This window comes from Phycodurus eques, chromosome 11, assembly GCF_024500275.1.
Source record: "Phycodurus eques isolate BA_2022a chromosome 11, UOR_Pequ_1.1, whole genome shotgun sequence".
Lineage (NCBI taxonomy): Eukaryota > Metazoa > Chordata > Actinopteri > Syngnathiformes > Syngnathidae > Phycodurus > Phycodurus eques.
The window spans coordinates 13,596,907-13,619,894 of NC_084535.1; the positions used below are offsets into that span (position 1 = coordinate 13,596,907).

At 40.7% G+C, this 22,988-nt stretch overlaps 2 protein-coding genes across 3 annotated transcripts; one reads left to right on the top strand and one right to left on the bottom strand.

Annotated features, from left to right (window-relative positions):
* Window positions 1–2,152: 2,152 nt before the first annotated feature.
* On the bottom strand, window positions 2,153–12,228 carry LOC133410114 (serine/threonine-protein kinase ICK-like). The gene is made up of 14 exons (XM_061690873.1): window positions 11,702–12,228; window positions 9,943–10,210; window positions 9,713–9,767; window positions 8,979–9,100; window positions 8,824–8,903; window positions 8,615–8,747; window positions 8,128–8,299; window positions 7,845–8,012; window positions 6,446–6,820; window positions 6,137–6,318; window positions 3,862–4,004; window positions 3,672–3,791; window positions 3,011–3,118; window positions 2,153–2,912 (listed from the first exon to the last, which is right to left on the bottom strand). The coding sequence occupies exons 2-14, from the start codon at window positions 10,041–10,043 to the stop codon at window positions 2,767–2,769; spliced, it is 1,905 nt and encodes a 634-aa protein (XP_061546857.1). The 5' UTR covers window positions 10,044–10,210; window positions 11,702–12,228; the 3' UTR covers window positions 2,153–2,766.
* A 466-nt stretch (window positions 12,229–12,694) lies between these two features.
* fbxo9 (F-box protein 9) lies at window positions 12,695–22,484 on the top strand. 2 transcript variants are annotated; one of them, XM_061689445.1, is made up of 13 exons: window positions 12,695–12,877; window positions 14,361–14,432; window positions 14,597–14,713; window positions 14,781–14,838; window positions 15,968–16,064; window positions 16,505–16,635; window positions 16,725–16,839; window positions 18,453–18,571; window positions 18,644–18,734; window positions 18,820–18,915; window positions 20,465–20,558; window positions 20,717–20,871; window positions 22,125–22,484. In XM_061689445.1, exons 1-13 carry the CDS (start codon window positions 12,809–12,811, stop codon window positions 22,231–22,233), a joined length of 1,323 nt encoding a protein of 440 aa, XP_061545429.1. In that variant the 5' UTR covers window positions 12,695–12,808; the 3' UTR covers window positions 22,234–22,484. The 2 variants fall into 2 exon arrangements, with proteins under 2 accessions (XP_061545429.1, XP_061545430.1); XM_061689446.1 differs by lacking the exon at window positions 16,725–16,839 and having other exon boundaries at window positions 22,125–22,216.
* The last annotated feature ends 504 nt before the right edge of the window (window positions 22,485–22,988 follow it).

Here is a 22,988-nt window from a genome sequence, read left to right on the forward strand (position 1 = left end):
ATATAAATACAATACAATGTGATTGGCCGACTCTAGCCAATGGAGAGGCTCTGATTTGCATATTGCCTCAAAGCATGCTGGGAATCTTTTCAGTGCCTAACTATTCATTGAATTTGAGTCGATCGCGGTCTATAGTCATATGTTAAGAATAAAATATTTCTATTGCGTGGTAATTATGACAGAACACTAAAATTCACCACAACCGTAAGTTTTAAACATTGACTACGGGTGGGGTATTTGTACTTCTCGGTCTGTGTCTACTTACGGATGTGAGGGCGATCTGGCTGCGACATCTGTCACCCCATTGATCGCTAGGGTTGATTCGGCTGATCTGGCTGGCTAGGCGGGTGTCCCCTTCCTCCCTCACCGTTCCATGTGAGTCCCTCCCGAAGCTCAGCGCTCGGTGGCAGCGGACGACGTCCCCCCGACGGACAACCATCCATCGGTATACCAGTAGCTGCGCTCCCCTGCTAGAACCTCCAAACAAGCTCAAGGCCCATTTGTAGGAGAAACGTAGGGAAGTCAAGCTCCAAGCTTCAGACACATCCAATTGCGGCGCTGCATGTGGCAGTCTGCCTTACTTTTTGGACAAAAAAAAAACAAAATACATTTTTGCCACTTTGAAAATGTGTGTGTGGCATTTTTTGGGCACTAGCAAATGTTTTATTACAACATATTTAGGTTAACAATTAAGCTGCCATCAAAGCAGTCAAAACATACAATGCAGCGTGCAATTTAATATACAGCAAAAATATTTAACTTTAGACCGAAGCACAAGTACCTTGTTCAAATGCAGCAAACATTAATATGCTAGCTCAAGCTAATATGTTACTTGTTAGTTGCTATCTTTGATTGCATAGTATAAAAGACTAACATTAGCTTTTGGAATGCTGGAAAGCCCAAACCCTAACTTTTCTTTTATCTTGAAATGACAAAATACTCAAAATGGAATGGGAAAGTGTTGTCCAAAGCTTACTCATTTACTGCTAATCGGCTAAATGTGTCAAATTTGGCTAGTTTAAGTATGAAGTAGGTTAAAATAAATATAAGCGACATCAGCTACATTTATGTCAAATTATAAACTGAATAGCTCAGTTTATAATACCAAAAACAGTAAATTATATTGCCTAGAGAAACAAATTTACTGTGAGGAATGTCAAGCCTGTTCCAAATGTAATTTGAAAAACAGATCCATTGAATATTAAATGTTGCACTTTATGGCGACGATGTAACATACAGTGCTGTGAAAAAGTATTAGCCCTCTTCTCAAATTCTTATTCATTTATCCACTTTCCGTACCGTGTATCCTCACTAGGGTCGCAGGCGTGCTGGAGCCTATCCCAGCTATCATCAGGCGAGAGGCGGGGTACACCCTGAACTGGTCGCCAGCCAATCGCAAGGCACGTATAAACAAACAACCATTCGCACTCACAGTCACACCTACGGGCAATTTAGAGTCTTTAATCAACCCACCACGCATGTTTTGGGGATGTGGGAGGAAACCGGAGTGCCCGGAGAAAACCCACACAGGCACAGGGAGAACATGCAAACTCTACACAGGCGAGGCCGGACTTGAACCTGGGTCTTCAGAACTGTGAGGCAGGTGTGCTAACCAGTCGCCACCGTTCCACCTCAAATCTTATATTTTTGCATAATCCATCCATAGCAGAGTTCCAAGTCCAAAACCTAACAAAAAAGAACATATAGGCTCATCTTACTTTTGCAAAAAAGAAAAAAAATCTGAGTCCCAAGACTTTTGAGAGAATATTACATGGACTGACAAGAGGAAAGTTGAGCTTTTTGGAAGGCGCCTGTCTCGTTACATCTGGAGTAAATGTAGCACAGCATTTCAGAAAAATATCATCATACCAAGTCAAATGTGGTGGTAGTGTGATGGTCTTGGAATGCTTTTCTAAATCAGGCCCTGGACAACTTACTGGGATTGATGGAACCATTCATTGTTATTCAACAGAAAATCCTTAAGGAGAATGTTCAGCCATCAGTTTGTGACCTCAAGCTGAAGCACACTTGGGTTCTGCAGCAGGACAACGATCCAAGTAAACTTCTGAATGACTTAAAAAAAAAAAAAAAAAACTAAGGTTTTGAAGAAGCCTAGTCAAAGTCCAGACTTGAATCCGATTGAAATGCAGTGGTATGACCTTGAAAATGCCATTCATGCTTGACAATCATAAATTTTTTTTTTATTCAAACATTTCTGCAAGGAAAAGTGGGCCAAAATATAGCCACAAATATAATAATATGCAAAAACAAAATAATTTGAAAAAGGGGACAGGGGGGTCAATACTTTTTCACTGCACTGTGAGTGGAACACTCAAATATTTTTACATCACTGCCATGACTTTAATTGAAAAAAAAAGCACACACACATTGTTAACTAATCAGCATCACAAAGTAAAAAAACAGCAACATATTTATACAAAGTAGCAAAGTAATTAGTTGGGTATAAACAACTCACCGTGCCCTCATAATATGCATTTAATTTATACATGTTGGTAAACAGGTTCAATAATAAACCATATAAAACATAAGTGTTATCACAGCCATAGAGTAAATAAATATATTACAGAGGTTTATGTTTTTTTTGGCAGGTTGCATGTAGCCTCACACACATATACATACACAATATCCATGGTAAATGTAGTGAAACAAACATTATTGCTGCGTTAAGATGTATGTACACCCTTTGGTTACCGAACAAACAGGCCAACTCTTTGGGAGGTAAATTAAAGAGTGTCTTCTAGGCCACTAGCGGTGTCCATATTTGGCAGACCAGTCTATTCGCCCGTGGATGGTCTGTACTGGTGCACGTGGCAACAGACAAGGGGGGCTTTTGTTGGCCATGTTGGTGGAGGCATTCCTCTCGCTCCGACCGGCCCGCCACGTTGCATAATCTTAACAAAAAAGACACACACATGCATACAATAAATTGGACAAGCAATTAGTGCAACAATAAAATCTATAAACATTTAAATAAAAAAAGGGATCTAACTTGATGCTGTTGATTCCAAAGAAGGACCCCGGTGACCTCTGTGACCAACAGAGCTGACATCTTTTGTGTAAAATGTTGGCATGCACCCTCCAGGGATTGTATTTGTGCCTTGAAAAAACAAGACATTTATAGGTATGAATACAAATGTTATAAAATGGTGGCAGCAAATTCAATATGAAGATAAAAGACATCTAAAATATAAAAATATATTTAATCTGACTATAATTACTTGAAATATTTAATAATTACAATTAAATACATTTTAAAATAAATCATACCTTGTCATTTTTCAGTAGTACAGGTACTACTGTCAAACTCAACAAATACGCACATTTTAGTAGATGGGGTACATCTATTAAAAGCACATTTATACAGTAACTTTATGACCACTACGTTCTATTCACTTCAATGGGAATACTGTCATTACCATCACTTATAGCAGCCTTCTTTTGCAAAAAATGCAATTGTTTTCATTTGAAAATAATACATCGAATCAAACAAACTCAATAATTAATCAAAAATATGAAACATGTTTTGAAAAAACACATCCTTATGTTGATTGTATTTGTCCATTTTTCAAGAATCCCCCCGGCCCCACTAGATTAATGAAATAAAATCTGACAAATGGTTTCAGCAAATGCAATGATTACAGTGAGATTACCGTGAAGACCTCTGCTTGGTAGTGTACCGCCAAATGGAATACTGCTGTTGCCCCAAAGATGGCTCCCGTGCATGTCTTTATTTGCGTTTATGGCCACACCTTTCTTTGTGCTGCTGATACCTGAAGACCATGGAGAAAGATTAACAGACTTAATAAAAACGTAATGGTTTCGCATTGCATAAATTGTCACCTGGTAAATATCGAGACTGCCTCAGGTAGTGTTGTTTGGCAGACGCAGTCCTCGACGCTTCCTGGTAGCCTGATGCCTTGTTTAGGTTTAAAGGTGCTTCTTCTTTGCCATTAGGTCGACTGAAGTCCAGAATGTCACTATATCTGAAGGACAGGACAAGCATTTGGGAATATATCCCCATTTATCGCGAGGAATATACATTCTAGACCCACACACGGTAGGTGGAAAACTCACAATACAGAGAGACCATTTTAAGACGACTACTGCAGCTGAGTAGTGGACCTTATCTGCCTTTTCTTTTTGCTCTTAATTACGCTACATCTACATCCAGGAGAGTTCAGTCATGCCCAGCATGTAGCGGCATAATCTGGTACTGTACTGCACTGAAGATGAGCAAAGTGGAACCTACTAAGCAGAATGGGCCTAACGCAGACATGCAAACACCAAAGGGATGAAAAAGGTGCCCAAAAAAAATAACATTGTAGGGGGCCCCTGGGCTCCCGCAGAGAATGTTTTTGATTTTAACATAAATTAAGCAATCTGGAAGACTCTGAAGAGTACAATAAGGGAAAATTAAAAACATTTCTTCATGCAGAAAAAACATTTATTTACACTGCTCAAGTACATGTTGATGTACAAATTTAGGGTTAAAATTAGATTTGCCTAATTTCTTTGATTTTTTTTTTTGGCCTCCAACTTGAGCCAGGCCCATCTCCACCTGCACCTGATGCCAGCTTCAAGCTGTGCCACATGAATAGTATCCTCCTCTTTAAGCGCTCTCATTCTGGAAAAGAATTGACAACAGTCATTGTCTGTTTCACTTTATTTTTCACTTTTACCAACTTCAAAGGCTAATCCCAAATGCATCCTCCAGGAAAATATTAAGTACAATATTTTTCTGTTTTTATTGGCCATTGCTAAATTTGAAGTTAGTTCATTCTGTGTTGTGACATAATCCCTAACATCGCTTCGTCGCTCAATACATTTAACTTTAACATCCGGAAACTAATTAGATAAATGTAGGTGTGTTTCCTAATTAATACAAGATGTACTAGCGGATCAACTCTTGTCGCCGAAGTTACGTGTGCTTCGCTGTTCCACTGGGACCACAACCAGGGCCACGACCCGCAGCATCTCAACGCGAAAATACAAAAGACCAGTGTAACAAATACAACACTGGCTGATCTGATGAGCAAAAATGTTGCTTAAACATAAGAGTAGCAACACAGGATGTCCGCTCCAGAGGTGGGTAGAGTAGCCACATATTGTGCTCAAGTAAGAATACTGTTACTTGACAATAATGTGACTCAAGTAAAAGTAGTCATCCAAAAAATTACTTGAGTAAGAGTAAAAAGTACACAGTGAAATAATTACTCAAGTACTGAGTAAATATTGAGTAACTTCTGATTTTTTTAACCAAAGCATGAACATCAATTTAAAAAAATAAATACATAAAAAATACAATGCCAATTCTGATGTTGCTGTTAGTGGGCGTGTGTGTACGCAGAGTCAAAACTACAACAAAACATCTGCAATTTACTCCACGGTGTTTTCTCAAGTTATAAGTGAGCTGAAATATCCATGTTTGGGCAGACCGTGCCAGACAAACACTACAATACATGAAAGTTGTTGTTTATGTTCGTCTAAATGCAAACACGACGAGTTGCGCGCCGTTGCCTTCATGGTAACGATGACCTTCCCAACATGGCCGCCACGTAGGCACGACAATCAGCTGGTTTATCTAGATTTAATACCTATGCCCGGGAAGCCCAATAGAAGACGTTGTGTGAGGTCATGTGACTTTCTTGTGTTGTTTGATTGGTGAACTAGACTTAAACGTCACTAGCGCTTAAACTGGATTGGAGCAAACAGCGCCAATGCGGAAGTCTAACTCGTAGTCTCGCTCACGAAATAGTTGATAAATAAGCAATAATTGATAAATAAAAGTAGCGAGCGGCATAAAGATCTTTGTAATGGAGTAAAAGTACCGTTACGTCTTCACAGCAGAAGTGGCGGAAGTGTTTTTTTCTGGTCTCGTCAACTCCTGTGATTTATACAAAGCGATCGTACAGGCGTTCCAGGCCAATGTGCCAGTATATTAGTCCGCCGCGGAGTAATAGTCACAATTACATCTGTGTGTGGATGGTGGATGTATGGAACGGATCTCGCTGCCAGCGTTCAAGGAGTACGAAACAGCCTATGACGACAGTGCTACAATTCGGAGTTCAACCAAAAGCCCAAAAAATGACATAATTTGGTGAATCTTTCATCGCACCTTCTAAATGGCTCATCTGCCTTGCTTTTGCCAAGAACACTTGATGGCGTCAGTGAAGCATCTTCATAGTCGTCCCACTCATCCCCTTTAAGGTGTCCTGTGCCGTGACCCCAGCGGCGACGCCCTCCCTTCGCTTTCATCTGAGAGCTCAGCAGGTTAGCATTGTCACTTTCCTGCCTCATCTGTGAACGGAAAAAATTATTGGAATGAAATGTGAACATTTGGACCAAAGTAGAGGAAAACTGGGTCAAGTAACACAAGAAGAAAATATGGAATCTGGGTCTGGAGTGTGACTGTGGAGGACCCCACCTTGCTCTTCTCAGGAATGTAAGGTAGATGAGTCTGTGGTGTTCCTTCTCTGGTTTCCTGCTTGAGAAGGTGCTTATGTTGCTGCTCTCGAACCAGCTCCACGTGGCATTGGTATCCTGCCGGCGGAGCTGGGACAGGGGAGGACTGCTTGAGCTGCTGCACAGGCCTGGAGGGGGTGCAGTGTTGGTTGTGCGGTGGCGGTGGCTGAGACGGGGGCACAGGCCTCAGATGTAAGGGTTGCTGCTGTGGAGTCTGTTGGGATTGTAATAATTGTGGTTGCGGAGGCAACGGATGAGGCTGAGGTCTGCCCTGCTCCAGAATCTGCTGAGGGGTCCCCAAAGCCTGGCCCACGTGGAAGTACGAGTACCTGAGAGCCTGCACACAATATCATGCAAGTGAATATTTTTGCTTTTGAAGTAAACTGACTATATAGTACAATACTGCAGTGCCTTGACCTGCGAGTTTATTTCGTTCTGTGACCACGTTCGTAACTCAAAACACTCATATCTCAAAATCATCTTTCCCTATTGAAATGAATTGAAATGCTATTACATTTTTCCAGGCCCCCATACAACACCACCCCAAAAAATTGTTTAAGAAAAATAGCACTCGACAGTATTGCACTTTACATATACATACACTAATAACAAAATGGAATGGATCGAATGTAAAGAAAGAAAGTTTGTGCATCATGATTTGATGCATTCATTGTGTGGCTCCTTGTGTGCATGCCTTGGCCACCTGGGGGCAGTTTAATACATGCATACGGATACACGATGAAGATGGTCACAACTGCTCAATAAGATGAAGTAATATTAGTTGTTTTTTGCAGAGGATAAAGAATGTGCCTGAGTATTGTTATATTGTCTGTCTATATTTTTCTGCCCCATTTGTGGTCAAATATCTGTTGGTTAAACAGTTATAACACTGCAACATCAATGCTAGCTTCGTTAGCCCTTCGAAGGTATTTTGCATCGTGTGCTATAGCATTACGCTAGTGGACTTTAGTCAGACTAAATTATTTGGTTTGGTTGCATACAAAATGTATAGCTCTCTTTCTTTTATATTTAGTTTGACAGTAAACCTCAACTAGAAGTGGCAATAAACAGCTTGAAGTAAGCAATCGGTTGTTGAATAATTTGTCACGATCTGCCAAACTTCTGCTGAATTGTAATATAAACTTAATGGTTAATATTTTTCCTTGCTGAGTAATTAAACACCTCTGGAAAGTATTTGCAGAATTATAGTATTTCTTGATAATATTTCTAAGGTATTAACGCAGAATATGTTCATTTCATTTATACGACACATATCGATTCTCCAAATCAAACATTTATAATTCAGGTCGAACAGAGGAAATTTAAGAGACTTGACAGTCGTGGTTTCCATCAGAGCTTACCTGTGCAGAAGTTGGTCTTTTTTTTGGGTCCCATTGGAGCAGGTCAGTCATCAGGTGGATGGCTTCAGGACTGGCGTTAGGGATCAGTGTCTTCAGATTACTGGGAACACACTGAGGCCAACGGAAATACATGGCACTGGCCAGCTGGAATCCCTCCGACCAATCATTCTAGATGAGAAAGATGAAGACCTGCATGTTACACTTACATTTGTGATTAAATTAAAACTTAATTTCAAGTCAGCTACACTTCAATCGGATCCTGCTCGCACAGTGAAAATGTTACCTTCTTTGGTGTACCCAAAACTTGGCAAATCTTGAATATGGTGTCCACCTCGCTGGAGCCGGGGAATAAAGGCCTGAGTGTGTAAAGCTCTGCCATGATGCACCCCACCGCCCACTGGTCTATGGGGGAACTGTAGGATATGGATCTGAGGAGGACCTCTGGTGCTCGGTACCTTCCCAAAAATAAAGAATTGAATAAATTATTATAATATTTCCTCATATAATTAATTGGGACAAGGCATCTTTTGGAGCAGAGGCCAATATTTGAGGAAATATGGTAAGGGAAAACTGAGTGTCGGCAGGACATGGACCAAGGAAGAGGCCAATAAATATTACTGCAAATACAGGAATTTGTTGGCTTTTACCTAAATTTGTCAGAAACTAATGCATGAATCTTAAAGACAAAATGCAGGTAGGTTCATGATCTATGCATCTATAAAGGTGTACAATTGTGCCTTGGGGGAGGTCTGCGTTTGTGTTTAACTCACCATCTTGTTGACACATAGTCCGTGTACGGTGGTCGAGATCTTATCTCACGGGCGAGGCCAAAGTCAGCTATCTTCACCAACTCTGGGCCCATGCACAAAAGATTCTCAGGCTTCATGTCTCTGTGGAAAAACCCTAAAAGAGAAGCCATATTATACAGTTATGTTGCCAGGGTTAACTGAGTACTTCAAGGTGCAGTAGTAATACATACCATGTTTATGAATGAATGCAAGCCCCTGGAGGATCTGAAACATGATATTTCTAACAGCTGATTCTGGGAACAACCGAGTTCTGAACCAAGAAAAAGGGAGGGAAAAAAACAATATAGAGATGTGTGGAGGTTAAAGTGAAGTAGGCATACAGTACCTGTCTTTCATTAGCTGATACAGATTTTCCTTCATGTACTCAAAGATAAAGTACAAGTGGTCATTTTCTCTGATGACTTCCTTCAGCTTGATCACATTTGCATGGTTGAGCTTCTTTAAAGACTGGAATGAAAAGACAAGTGCTTTAGCACACAATTACATAATTAAGTTATTGCAATAAAAAATAAGGTAACACAAGCAAGTCGCATATTCATGAGTTATTTGTCGCAATAAGTGAGTGGCCCCACACCCAGTGAAAGAGTACAAATAAACTTGACTTGAAATGGAAAAAAAGGGTGCATCATACACTTGATCAAATAAACGCCACATCTCAAATATGTACCTCATTATTCGCTAAAGGAGAAAAAGAATAGGTTGTGCCACGAACTAGCTCTAATTATCTTAAGATGTCTACCACCATGTGTTGTAGACGGTTAGACGTCTTTACAAACATACACACTGCCTGAAAAAAAATATGTGGCATCTGTAAAGCTTAAAGTGAAGTTTAATGCGAAAGTGCTGCTGTAAAATGATTTTTAAAAAAAATACACATTAAATGTTAAATGCATTTGTACAAATAGGCCCAACCAGTGTGCTTTTTGCAAGTGCATTTGTGTTGATGAATAAGAAAAATCATACATGTAATTCATTTCCTTTCTCCTTCTTAAGAGATTGAAATTGTGTTACGCAAACCATGTAAAGATGTGTAATTGCGTAACAGAATCCATTCCAGACCTTAACTTCACGGAGGTTCATGCATTCTTCCCATGAGTAGAACTTTCTTTTCATTCTAAAAACAAAAATATACTTCAGGTTACTTGGATACTCTCATTGTTGCGCTCGTTGTCATGCATTATTCAAGTACACTTTACAGTTAGATGACACAGTTCAAGTATAGACCACACACACGCACGCACACACACACACACACACACACACACACACACACACACCCACACACTCACTTCTTAATGGCCACAAGCTCTCCCGACTCCAGGTTGCGTCCGAGGATGACAGAGCCATATGTGCCATCCCCAAGCTGTTTGAGGGTGCTGTATCTGTTCATTCTGCTCGTCCTTCCATACCATCACCCGGGGGCAGAAGTCAACTGAGTGGGGAGCTGAGATTTGTTTGCCTGCTGTTGCTGAATGCAGCCAAATGTCCTGTTACAACACCGCAAGTCCACGGGTGGAGCAAGAGGACTCATGCTGTCATTGGCTTGACTCCTTCCGGCTGAGGCGGGGGGGGGGGGGGGGGGGGGGGGGGGTAATAGGAGGAGAGCATAGGAAGCATAGGTAAACAATGTTGTTGTTAATATACAGGGAGAGCCAAAGGTAGGTACTGTACACTTAAAAAAAAAAAAAAAAAAAATCAATATAATTTTTTTTTCTGGCTCTGCTTATTTCCTGACCTCCTTGCGTCTTTCCTCAACACCTCCATTTTGAGTATGTTTTTATTCTCTCATCCTCCTAACTTGGCTGAAACCTGCCTAACTTCTTTTTTCCCCACCTAACATCCTTCCCTTGGACACCCAATTTTCCTGGCATTGTTTCCTTCCTGACCTCCTTCCTCCCCTCTAAGCCACTCTTAATTCAAGCATCCTTACTTCCATTGTACTTCGCTGAAAGTCACTTTTCTGCCTTCCTTCTCTTTTCCTCACCTTCCTTTCTGACCTCTTTTCTGTTTTCCTTCACCTGAGTTGCTTTTTATTCTTGCATCCTTACTTCCATCCATTGCTGAATTCTACTTTTCTGCCTCCCTCTTCAGTCCCCAGATTCCCTCCTTTTTTTCTGACCTCCTTCCCTTCAGACACCGATTTTTCCTGGCATCGTTTCCTTCCTGACCTCCTTCTTTCCTTTAATCTATTTTTCATTCATGCATCCTTACACCCTTCTTTCCTTTGCTTAAGACTACTTTACTGCCTTACTTCCTTAAATCCTCCCACCTCACACCTTCGTTCTTCTTCACTTCCTGACCTTTCTTCCTTCCCTCAGACCCTTTGGCATCCTTCCTTCCTTTGCTTAAACTACTTCCTTTGGTAGCTGACCAATACTGCTTTGGAATCCACTTTCTTTGTTCTTGACTCAAATTATTTACAATTATTTACGGTACCTGTACAAAAAAAAGCGAATTTAAAAAGTGTATACAGTATATACTGTATACATGACGAGCTACAATGGAGACACACATTAGTGCTGCAATGCACACTTTTGCCAATGTATTGTTCAGTTCATCATAATAGCCTTGCATCAAATCATCCCTTCAAGAGGATTACAATGTGCACATTTGACTAAATCGGTTGCAGAGGGGAGTTGGGTTATATCACCAAATGTAACGCGGCGCTGTTTAGCATCATATGGCGTCGGTATTTGGCCAAGAGCAACGGGACATGTGCGAACAAGCGTACACGCATTCCATTTGTAATGGTCATCTTTAGATGTGAGCCATTTGAAGCTAGGAGACATAGAGGTGTAATATAGCACATGTATTTAAGTCATTTCCAAACCCAATTATCACGAGTGCATTTGCCGTTGTCGCGCTTGTTTTGACCCTACATTTGCTGTTACGGTTTGCCTGAATTGTCCTATTTTTGTGAAGTTAACGTTAACAAGCCTACTGGTTGGCTATGGCCCATTAGACAGGAAACAAAATACGTGACAGTATGCAATAGAACCGAACTGACCCAAACCGGTATGAAGATCAAAACAGCAAAACAATTCTCACCCTCTTCGCCTCACTTCCACAAGCGCACATAGTCAAACATGAGCAACACACTACAGCAAAACGACACTTTCACGGGTTAACTAACAGCATCTCCATCCTCTGTGTGTTCTCCATGCACACAAAATAAATGTAATCAAAACCAGGCCCAATCTCATTGAGAGAGATTCATCCAAATCTCGCGATGTTTTAATAACATTATTTGCAGCCGCTTCACAACAAATCACAGCTCGTCGTAGCACCAAACACACAAAGTTGAATTTAGTAATAATCTTTGTCGTCACCATGTGCTTGACTTTGCTGTTTTTAACTCGCTAAAAAATTATTAAACGAATGTTTATCCCCTAGAATGTAGCTCACACAGTAAATGTTAAGTATGCAGCTACACAGAAGTAAGGCGAGAATTACAGTAATACATGCTTCACTCTTCACCATAAAGATGAGCACCCATTTAAATTAGAAGTTGGTACGTGACGCAGTGATTAAATATTATTAAAATAAGCGATCTCCAGTACAAACAAAACAAACAAAAAAACAAGTGCAAACGTAATATGATAAGAGGCGGGTACTAATGGCCCATATGCGGAAATGATGGGGCGTGAAACATTTTGACTGCCACTATTCCTCTCTTCTTAAGTAATTAATTTTTTTTTATTGCACAGTACCCAGGCTGTTTAAAAGCATATAACGAGAATGTCTCACTAAAAAAATACGCGTTGATAAAAGTGTAAATGTCACAAAATGTATTTGACTGCACTATCTATTATCATGGCTGCAAATTCACAAATTACCAGTTGTCGTTTGCACAATTAATTCGGAAAGTCTGATGATAATATTAACGTTGACCTAAGGTTACTGCAGATAATAAGATTTTTTATTATTATTAATTTTTTTTGTACGTTGTCGTGAAACAACACACTTGGTTTGTAAGATTGACGTGTACAAGTGTGTACAGTAGCAAGCCAAAGCAGGGAAGGCAAGTTAGCCACTTCCGGATGACTTGACTATCAAACTCAAGCTCGACTCGGACCTCTCAACGAGATGGCTGCGTTCTTGCGAGCTCGTAAATATGTTCGTTGCGTGGTCCGTTTCTCCGACCGTGACTTGTAAATGCAACGCCGAACGTTTGTGAAGAGACACGCGCACACAAAAAGCGACTTTCTTGGCCAAGTTGTCATGGTATGTCACAGCGCTTGTTAGCTGTTAGCTAGCTAGCTAGCACTTAGCTAACTTATTCAACACATTTCTGTCACCTGTCTGCTAATACCATTCATGACCACAAGGGATAAACTAGTTCACTTGTCAAAACACTCAGACGCCTTTAAATACTTTGTAAAAAGGTTATCTCTGGCGGCGACACGAGTGTAGCAAAAATAACCTGTTAGTTCATGAGTTATTTTGTTTATTACCAATTTATCAATTGCTATAACGGTAGCCTAATCGCAAAATTGCCTCAATCATTTTTAACTTACTGTCAAAAGAAAAGATGGTAAAGCTAGCTGCTCAATGTATAACTGTATTTAGAACAAATGACGGCATTCACTTCACCAATATTTTGTCGTATGTTGCGGTATTAACTTAATAAAACAAAGCCATTTAAGACAGTATATATATGATGTAAAATAAGTGTAATAGGTCACGCTATATAGGTGTAGTTGGTACAGCATATGTGTATAATTGTTACTTTATTATTAACATCCATCCATCCATCGCGGGCGTGCTGGAGCCTATCCCAGCTATCATCGGGCAGGAGGCGGGGTACACCCTGAACTGGTTGCCAGCCAATCGCAGGGCACATACAAACAAACAACCATTCGCACGCACAGTCACACCTACGGGCAATTTAGAGTCTTCAATTAATGCATGTTTTTGGGATGTGGGAGCAAACCGGAGTGCCCGGAGAAAACCCACGCAGGCACGGGGAGAACATGCAAACTCCACACAGGCGGGGACGGGGATTGAACGCGGGTCCTCAGCACTGTGAGGCTGACGCTCTAACCAGTCGCCACCGTGCCGCCCTATTATTAACATTTCTTTTAAAAATGTTTTATGGGAACTCCAAATTGAGATTGGCTTAGTGTTGTTTAGACCAATGTTTTCCAACCTTTATTCAGCCAAAATTTATTATATCAATTATGGCCCTCTGCCAAACTAAAATGTCATTAAAGTATAAATACTGAAATAATAGCTGGGGTAGGCTCCAGCATACACACGACCCTAGTGAGGATAAGCGGTGTAGAAAATGGATGGATGATGCTTTCGCCTCAATTTACTCACAAATTGACTTATTCACTGTAAAATCTTGGCCTGTTGAATTGAACACAAATCGGATATACTTGCAGGGAGCCAAGATTTATTCTGTTGTATGAACGGCAACAAGGGGCTACACAGGTTTATTCTACCTTCTACCTTTGAATAGTAGACCATGTAATTGCTCTGTCTGTCTCTGTTCAGATGGTTCATAGATGTATGAACAAAGATATTTGTAATTAGCAGATAATAATTTGTGGACAAATTAAGAGAAATTCTATTTTTGGCATTCTGGTTGGGAGTCACTGGCTTAGACTAGACTGTCAAATTGTTGTTTGTCCAAGCTTTGCTCTTTTATCCGCTTTAGCGGTCACGGTGAACACATTGGTTAATGTTTATTCACTTTTACTAGGCTGAAGAAAATGTGGACATTGGTGGTACGCTCGAGGAGGAAGATGATCGTTCTGATGAACCAAATCTTGAGGTAGAAGTATCCTCAGTCAGTATAGACCACCATTCATAGATTGTTTGATAAAGTTAGTTAAGGTTCACATTCCATTGTTATTTTGTTTAAAAAATGGCTCAGTAGTCCTAAATGTTCACCATTCTCAAGTGGCAGTTCCCTAACATGTTTTGATTCAACTGCAGCTGCAGCTTAATGCTTTCCGATCTAAGTGGATGTCAGAACTCAAACCGAGCTGCGACACAAGGCTGCTGCGAGCCATGGGTCAGAGGAGGACACAAGAAATTGCTCGGCAGGAAAAGGTACGTCTCCAAAACATATGACTGAACTTATGTTGAGTGGCCCATCTTTTACAATTTCTCCTCTCAGGCTGTAGAGCTGTACTTGAGAGCTGTTCAGGAAGAGCAGAATGGAGCATTCTATGAAGGTGAGTCCTTTTATGTTCTGTGCGGCAAAAAAATCCACTAGAAAGAGGAGTTCTTAAAACTGCCAGAGCAGAGATTCAAACCCCAAACATCCGAACTGTGTGGCAGATGTGCTAACCACCACTCGAATTGATATAATCCCAAGTCAAACCATGACCTTTATTAACTGCACAGGCAACATTTTAAGTTAAGTAATAAGTATTAAGTATTTAAAATACGACTGTTATGTATGTTCCATTATTGTCAATTTAATGTTGCGTTTGTCATATTGTGATGTGTAGCTTGAACAGACGTGTTTACCAAAAGAAGTGAAAACGTAAATTAACTGAGCTATCTCGTCTATGCTCTTTTGACTTGTATTGTTAGCAGTGTTGTACTCAGAAGTCAGGATATAGATATGTACCACTCGAGAAGATTCTAGTTGTTTTGTTTTTATCATATTTGTTTTCTGTACCATCGTGTTGGTGGTGGCATCCTTATAAAAGCCCGAGAAAAAGTCAAAGACACTTGTGGAGTTAATGTTTTTAGATTGGGGTCCATAATGCACCAGGCCATAAAAGCCCTTTGGAAGCAGAGCGGTCAAATGAGTACAGACCTGGGCTTAAGTTCTTGAGCAGAGTCCTCATCCAGTACCAGCATATGAAAAGTGGAACAAAAAGTGACTTTGTGTTTGTCTTAGACGAGAAATCATTCAAGGTCTCACCAGGGACAAGTCCAACTGGGTTAGCATGTGAACTGACCGGCGGTATTGTCATAACCAGCTTGAAACAAACCACACCTGTCACTTGGATTGATATTGAGTGTGTGTTTTAGACAGTTATTTAAAATACATTTTATGTCTACCTGCATCTTCTCAGAGACACTACTGCTAGACTACTACTGCCACTATTTGTTTAGTCCTTTCTCGCTTTTCGTTCCAGTCCTGGATTTAAAAAAATTTTGTTGTTTTTTTCACCATATTTTCCTTGACATTTTAGAGTTTAACCTCCAAATAGTTGGTGTACCAAGAGTGCACTTTGCATGGTTTCAAATTCTCAGTAATTAATTCTAATTAATTTGTGAATAAATGTGGTTGAGAAGTAAAATTGAGTTGCTTTTACTGTTGTTGTGACCAGTTTTTCTTGTTGGCAGCTATCAAGTTCTATCGCATGGCTATGCAGCTTGTGCCTGATATCGAATCAAAAATCAACTACAGCCACCCTGATGCTGCTCAAGCTGAGGGAAACTAGTAAGATGCTTGACATTGTTAACACAAATATACTCAGCTATATACCGTTCAAAGATTTGGGGCCGCCCAGACGATTTTATATTTTCCATTGAAACACTGTTATATGTATACATACCATTCAAAGGTTTGGGGTCAGGTACAGATGTTATTAATTTTTAAAGCTGAGCTTAAAGATCTAATACCTGTTCTATGTACACAAAAAAGGCAATTTTCTCTAAAATATTTTTTCAAAAATCAGTCTAAATCTGTGATAGTGAGCATTCTATCCCCCTCACAGGTGTGGCATATCAAGTTGCTGATTAGAAAGCATTATCATTTTACAGGTGTGCCTAAGGCTTCCCCCATTAAAAGTCCACCCTAAAATGTGCGGTTTTACTGTATTGGATTATCTCGGCAAAGGAGAAGTGCTCACTAACACAGAATCATGTTTTGTATTGTAGCAGGGAGGAAAAGGATGCTGACGGCGAGATTGAGGATCTGGTTGCCTACTTTGAGCAGCAGCTCACTCTCGGAACTTCCTTTACCAAGATTTGCTCCCCTGAGTTGGAAAAGTCTCAGGTGCATATATCAGGTAGAACACACACTGATCATTTCATATCTTTTATTCCCGTAATTCTTACCCCATGCTTACCTTCATGTTGTGTTCATGCGTGGCCGCAGCCTTGCCACGGGAGATCCTCATGTACATTTTCCGTTGGGTCGTGTCGAAAGACCTGGACATGCGAGCCCTGGAGCAGCTTTCGTTGGTTTCCCGCGGCTTTTACATTTGTGCAAGGTCAGCACTGCTTGCCACTTTAAGTCCGTGTGCTAACATGTTTGTCAAAAGTTTATTTTTGTTAAAACTGTCAACATCATAAAACCTATATGGACTGTACATCAGCACTCTTGTTATGATATTAACGACAATAAAATGCTCTTTAAAGGTCAGAGGACAAAGATTAAAAAAAAATTCTTGATAACTCTAGAACCCCTTTACAAACCACATCTGCCACTTCAAAGTGATTATATGGCAGCTGTACAGCAGTAAAATCGATAAATATGATGCAGAATGCGCCTCCTGCTTTTTGCATCCAGCACCTTCCGGTCTAACGTCTCTTTCCGGCGCTATGAGGTCACACAAGCCAAACATCCTGTTCATTCGGCGTTATGTGCTATTGTTCCATGCTGTTGTTCCCGTCCTTGTATATTTGTTGTCGTTCAGGCAGCGGCAAGAGTTTTTTTTTGGCTTTCCAAGTGAAAAAGGAATACGTGACCAGTGATTAGGCAAAGTCAATCGACGGGGTAAGAAACGTGCTCAGTTATGGGTGCCTACCTAGCAAGCATTCCAAACAGTGCCGATCACTTCGAACCGGCGTGTTTTGAGTAAGACTTAGCGGAAAGCATTGGATACAGAGGCAGAGGCAGAAACCAGCTGCGGTGCCAACTGTTTTTTCTACCGCCATCGGGACCTCCACCGCCAGCAAGAGAACTAAATCTCATAGCCGCCACGATGCAGCACTGAAGCGGCGCAGACAAGAGGTGAGGATTTTCTTGTATATAGCTACGACTCTATTATGGTTACTATGCACTGGGGAGTAGGAAAAAAAGACCCAGACAGTACTTTTCAGTACTGTCGTCTGTACTTTTGCCTATATGACAAACCAAGAGACACACGGCAAAGACTTTGAGCGAGGGGCACACAATATATAGGAATACTGCATCCTATGGAAAAGCTTGTGCCGTGTCACTGAAATATATATGAATATGTAATACGTATAATCGTGCAAAAAAATATTGGCACCCATGGGTGGCATTATTTCAAGCCATGAGTGTATAAAAAGACATGCTTTTGACATACTGTCACATCGAGTCAGTGGCCACTCTCTCTTTCTGTTGTAAAGCTGCTACTTGGCTGCTCGTCGTCGTCACTGGCTCAAACATGTATGCATTTCAGTTCAGATGGGTGCTCCTGTACATCGAAATCCTACTCCTCCACATATTCCAACACGTTGCTCGCCATTGCGTATAGTGTGTAGCGCGCTGTCTTTGTCAATTGCAACGTCACTTCTGGTAGCCCTTGTGGTGGATAGAGTAACCACACCCTGGTGTCTTGAGCTTCGGGTGTGTTCGGGGAGGACTCAATATGTCTCATAAAAACCTAATTTTTAGCTAATCTATGGTTAAAAACTTGCTGGATGTATTACATAACATATAAACAATGCAAATATGAATTTTAACTGGCCCCATAACATCTTTGTCATCTGACCACAAAATCATGAGCTAGTTTTTAGCATAATTTTTACTTGTCCTTGTCATTTGTATGTGTAAGTTTATGGATACAGTGTATGCAATTTATTTCTTCTCATTCACGTTCACCCCTTGATATTTGCCTTTTCATTTCTATTGTAGGGACACTGAGATTTGGCGTTCAGCCTGTCAAAGAGTGTGGGGACGCAACAGCACCAAGCTCGGACACTTCCTGTCCTGGAGAGAGATGTTCCTGCAGAGGCCCCGTGTCCGTTTCGATGGTATCTCGGCGCTGTGCTGATGCTTCACTGGATTTTTTTTTTTCAAATTTAACACTCATATTGTCCGAGCAGGCGTCTACATCAGCAGGACGTCGTACATTCGTCAAGGAGAGCAATCTCTGGATGGCTTCTACCGGCCTTGGCACCATGTCGACTTCTACAGGTAGACTTGTTACACACGCTTACATACTCACACTAGTTTTGCTCTTCTCAACTAGTAGAACAGTATACTGTGTGTGTGTTGTCAGGTACCTGCGCTTCTTCCCTGATGGCAGCGTGCTCATGCTCACCACACCTGAGGAGCCTCTCGCTATTGCCCCTCGCTTACGCACTCAAAACGTCAGGTGAGGCCATATTGTGTTTGTGTTTTACATTTCCTTCATGTGTGAAGACAGAGGTGAGCAACCTCATAGGAACTGGGAACATGTAACCAACCAATCCAGAGAATAATACACATTTCAATATTTGTAACTTGTTTTCATACAATTAGTATGGCTTTTAGAGCAGGGATTTTCACCTTTTTTGGGTCCAGGAACCCTTTACCGGGGAGAATTTTTTTTCAAGGCATTTTTGGCAAAATAGTTTGTGTGGCTGTAGGCTGTTCCACTCATTCCAGACAAGTTAATTTCATACATGAGCTTTTACGCGTTGATTTTAAATTTATTTTGGATAAATACATAGCTACACAACGGATACAGAAGGAAGGTTGAACAGTGCTTTGGGAATTGTAGTTCACTTACTGTGTGTCGCCTAGAAGTGACGCCATCGGAGAGCGCCGTTGTATTGAGTTTTGCCGCAAAGCTAACTTTTATGTCCAAGCTGTTTTTGTTGTGACGTGCTGCTAATGGAAACAGCTACCGACGGCTGCCTCCGCGGAACCTGCATGTCGGTTATTCAGCTTTTGAGGAAGAGTCAGAGAAACGGACAACTGCCGAGAGTCTTAAAATGCCGCTGTTTCCTGCCACGAATGGCAGATGTGAAAGCAGACAAGGAGTTTGTCTTGCTGACACAGCAGGTGATTGAACTACTGCAACAACCCTTCAGCAACAGCAAGAAAACTTGAAAAGCATTCTTACGTATTCATGGAATAAACAGCAACAAAAAAAACAGATTGGATGCACTTTCAAAGGCGATACACAGGTAAAACTTGGCTTTCTATCTATCTGTCTGGTTGAGTTTTTATTACACAAAACTTATTGTGATCTTTTTTTTAATTTTTTTTATAAATCTCACAGTTGACAAATACCCTGCATAACTAAAACTAATACTGTAATGAATAAAAACCAAACTAAAACAAAGCATTTTTCATCCATCCATCCATCCATTTTCTGAGCCGCTTCTCCTCACTAGGGTCGCGGGGGTACTGGAGCCTATCCCAGCTGTCACACTCTGAACTGGTTGCCAGCCAATCGCAGGGAACATAGGAACAAATAACCATTCGCACTCACAGTCATGCCTACGGGCAATTTAGAGTCTCCAATTCATGCATGTTTTTGGGATGCGGGAGGAAACCGGAGAGCCCGGAGAAAACCCACGCAGGCGGGGCCAGGGATTGAACCCGGGTCCTCAGAACTGTGAGGCTGACGCTCTAACCAGTCGGCCACCATACCGCCACAAGTATAACATGCATTTTCAAATTGATGATGCAATAACTTTGACATATGTACAGTTGTGTAGGTGTGTGTGTGTGTGTGCATGTGTGGGTGTGTGCGTGAAAAAATAAAAACCTGCTCTAAAAACTAATTAAAACTAACTGAATTTGAAAAAGAAAAGTCAAAACAAATTAAAAACTAACTGTAATGGAAAATTTAAAACTGTTATAACCCTGCTCAGCTCACAGTCAGTGAAAGCAAGTATCAATATTTCAAGTGACATCTGTAAATCCTTTCGCAGATTGGATGCTGTCAAGTTCGGCCACTTCCGTCTGTCCCAGGAGACCGACAATCAAACCAAAGTTTATGCTGTTGTCCGCAAGAGAAAGGAGGAGGTGAGAGCTTTTCCACTTTGGGGGTTGAGCAAGGAATTAGTTCTTGAATCAACCATCACATGTTTCAGTATTAATTTTAAAAGGTACTGTGGACAGAAACATATTTTCCATAACATGTTGGTGAATAAAATTTTTTGCGTGTGTTTACTTATGTCCAGAAATCGTCAGAGATGCAAAAGAGTCGGTTCTGCAGGCGGAACCCTGCCCCTGAGGCTGAGCAAACCTTCCACGTGGGACTCCTTCTGTCCTCTGGGGGGCGTCAGAGTTTCAATAAGCTGGCATGGATACACCACTCCTGCCACATCACTTACAAGTAAGACCCACTCCACAAAAGTAGGGTTGGAAAATTTCTGGAAAGTTTGCAGTAAATTAGCATGGGAGGTTAAGCTGAGTAATTTTGGAAATATTCCAAATTGGAAAGCTGGATGGAAAGGTATCATGTTCAAGCATAAATATAAACATTGTCTTGTCATATGCAGACATCCATGCACAATAATACAATTAAAAAGCATAACATTGGTCAACAGATCTATTTTCAAGTATAACTTTATCAGGTTATAGATATTTTATTCAAATAATTGTTTATTTAATTGAATAAGAAAAACATGATGAGTTTACCATTACTCACTCCCCCAACCCATTAAGAAAAATCAACAAAAATGTACCCCTCATCCAAAATACCAACAAAGTCAATGTTAAATGAAAAGAGGCCCCCCTCCATCCCCCGAAATGGCATTCAACTTACAAATAAAAAAAGTATGTTTCTACACCTATAAATACACCTGTTACACTATCATGAACAATTTGCATCGTGAAGACCAAGGAACTCACCAGGCAGGTCAGGAATGAAGTTGTGGAGAAGATTAAAGCAGGTTTAGCGTATAAGAAAATACCCCAAGCTTTGAACATCCCAAGGGGCAGGCATCTTTCAAAAATGGAAAAAGTAAGGCACAACTGCAAACCTACTAAGACACGGCCGTCCACCTAAGCTAACAGAGCGAGCGAGGAGAGCACTGGTCAGAGAAGCAGCCAAGAGGCCCATAGTCACTCTGGAGGAGCTGCTGAAATCTACAGCTCTGGTGCTTGTCCTCAGGACAACTGTAAGTCGTGCACGCCACAAGTCTGGAGATGGATGCCGCTAAATAAAAAATAAATGGCAATCCTGGAAGAAAACCTTTTGGAGGCAGCAAAAGACTTGAGACTGGGGAGGAGATCCATCTTCCAGCAATACAATGACATTAAACATAAAGCCAGAGCTACAATGGAATGGTTTAGATCAAAGAATATTGCTACGTTAGAATGGCCCCGTTAAAGTACAAACCTAAATCCCATTGAGTATAAAGACTTAAAAATTGCTGTTCACAGATGCTCTCCATCCAAACTGGCTGAGCTTGAGCTATTTTGCAAAGACGAATGGGCAAAGATTTCATTGTGTAGGTGTGCAAAGAGACATACTGCAAAAGTTTTCAACTTTGAAAATTCCCACAATTTTGCAACCCTATACAGAAGAGGAATATACACAGAGTTAAAAGATATTATAATTGTTTTTTTACGCTCTTTTTCCAGGCTGACTGGGGAAACTGTTATCAGCGCATTTGACCTGAACAAGATGTACACGCCCTTCATATTCGGACGTGTCAAGAGTTACACGGCATTCTCAAATCAGCCCCTCTAAGACACCCGCATGATCGTCTACGGAGAGCACCGGTTCATCCATCACTTTAACAAGCAACATCAAAACTAAACGCACAAGCAAATTTTAAAAACTAAAGCTAATCTTCTGATTTTCAGAAATGTTGCTAAGAGGTTGAGCACCAAGAAATTAGCAGCCCCGTCCATTAACATGTTCCCGGCAATGAATGTTCATACTGGTTTTGCCTCATGGTGCACTTTCACCTTCAAATAAACAGTGATAAATGATTACAATTGCTTTATTTGACATTTTTAATCATGCATAGTACACACTGTGTCTCACATCATGGAATTATGAAATATGAACAAGAGACATGTCAGCTGTTACTATAATCCTTTTTTTCTAAGAACTGAACATGGTCGGATCAAATGGGATTTATCGAGAGGATGGAAAAAGGTTTTAAATTCTGCTTCAATTAATTCAAGCCTCCTAAATGTCTGTGTAATATCTGATTTGTATCTATAAGGATGTTGCAAATCATGAAAAAAATGCAGTTTTAAAGTTATGAGAGCTTTGCTGACATAGTTCTAATTTAATGCTTGTATGTGCTCCAGTCCACCCTGTTATTGATCCCTCATGTCATGTCACGCCACTCAGGATGAGACCTAAGCACATTGTCTTTTGCATTTGAGCGCAGAATCAATGTTTATCCTGATAATTATATTCCGACACAAACATGACTGATAACAACAATGTAAGTCTAACATTAGTTGCCTGAGTTTATCAATGAAAAGTAA

What these genes read in the sequence shown, in the direction of transcription:
- LOC133410114 (XM_061690873.1), bottom strand. Translation starts at nt 10,043, where the DNA reads ATGAACAGATACAGCACCCTCAAACAGCTTGGGGATGGCACATATGGC. An exon ending in GACTATGTGTCAACAAGATG is followed by an intron (nt 8,300 to 8,614) that starts GTGAGTTAAACA and finishes ATTTTTGGGAAG; the next exon opens with GTACCGAGCACCAGAGGTCC. An exon ending in ACATTCCTGAGAAGAGCAAG is followed by an intron (nt 6,319 to 6,445) that starts GTGGGGTCCTCC and finishes TTCCGTTCACAG; the next exon opens with ATGAGGCAGGAAAGTGACAA.
- fbxo9 (XM_061689445.1), top strand. Translation starts at nt 12,809, where the DNA reads ATGCAACGCCGAACGTTTGTGAAGAGACACGCGCACACAAAAAGCGAC. An exon ending in GTCTCAGGTGCATATATCAG is followed by an intron (nt 16,636 to 16,724) that starts GTAGAACACACA and finishes GCGTGGCCGCAG; the next exon opens with CCTTGCCACGGGAGATCCTC. An exon ending in TCCGCAAGAGAAAGGAGGAG is followed by an intron (nt 20,559 to 20,716) that starts GTGAGAGCTTTT and finishes ACTTATGTCCAG; the next exon opens with AAATCGTCAGAGATGCAAAA.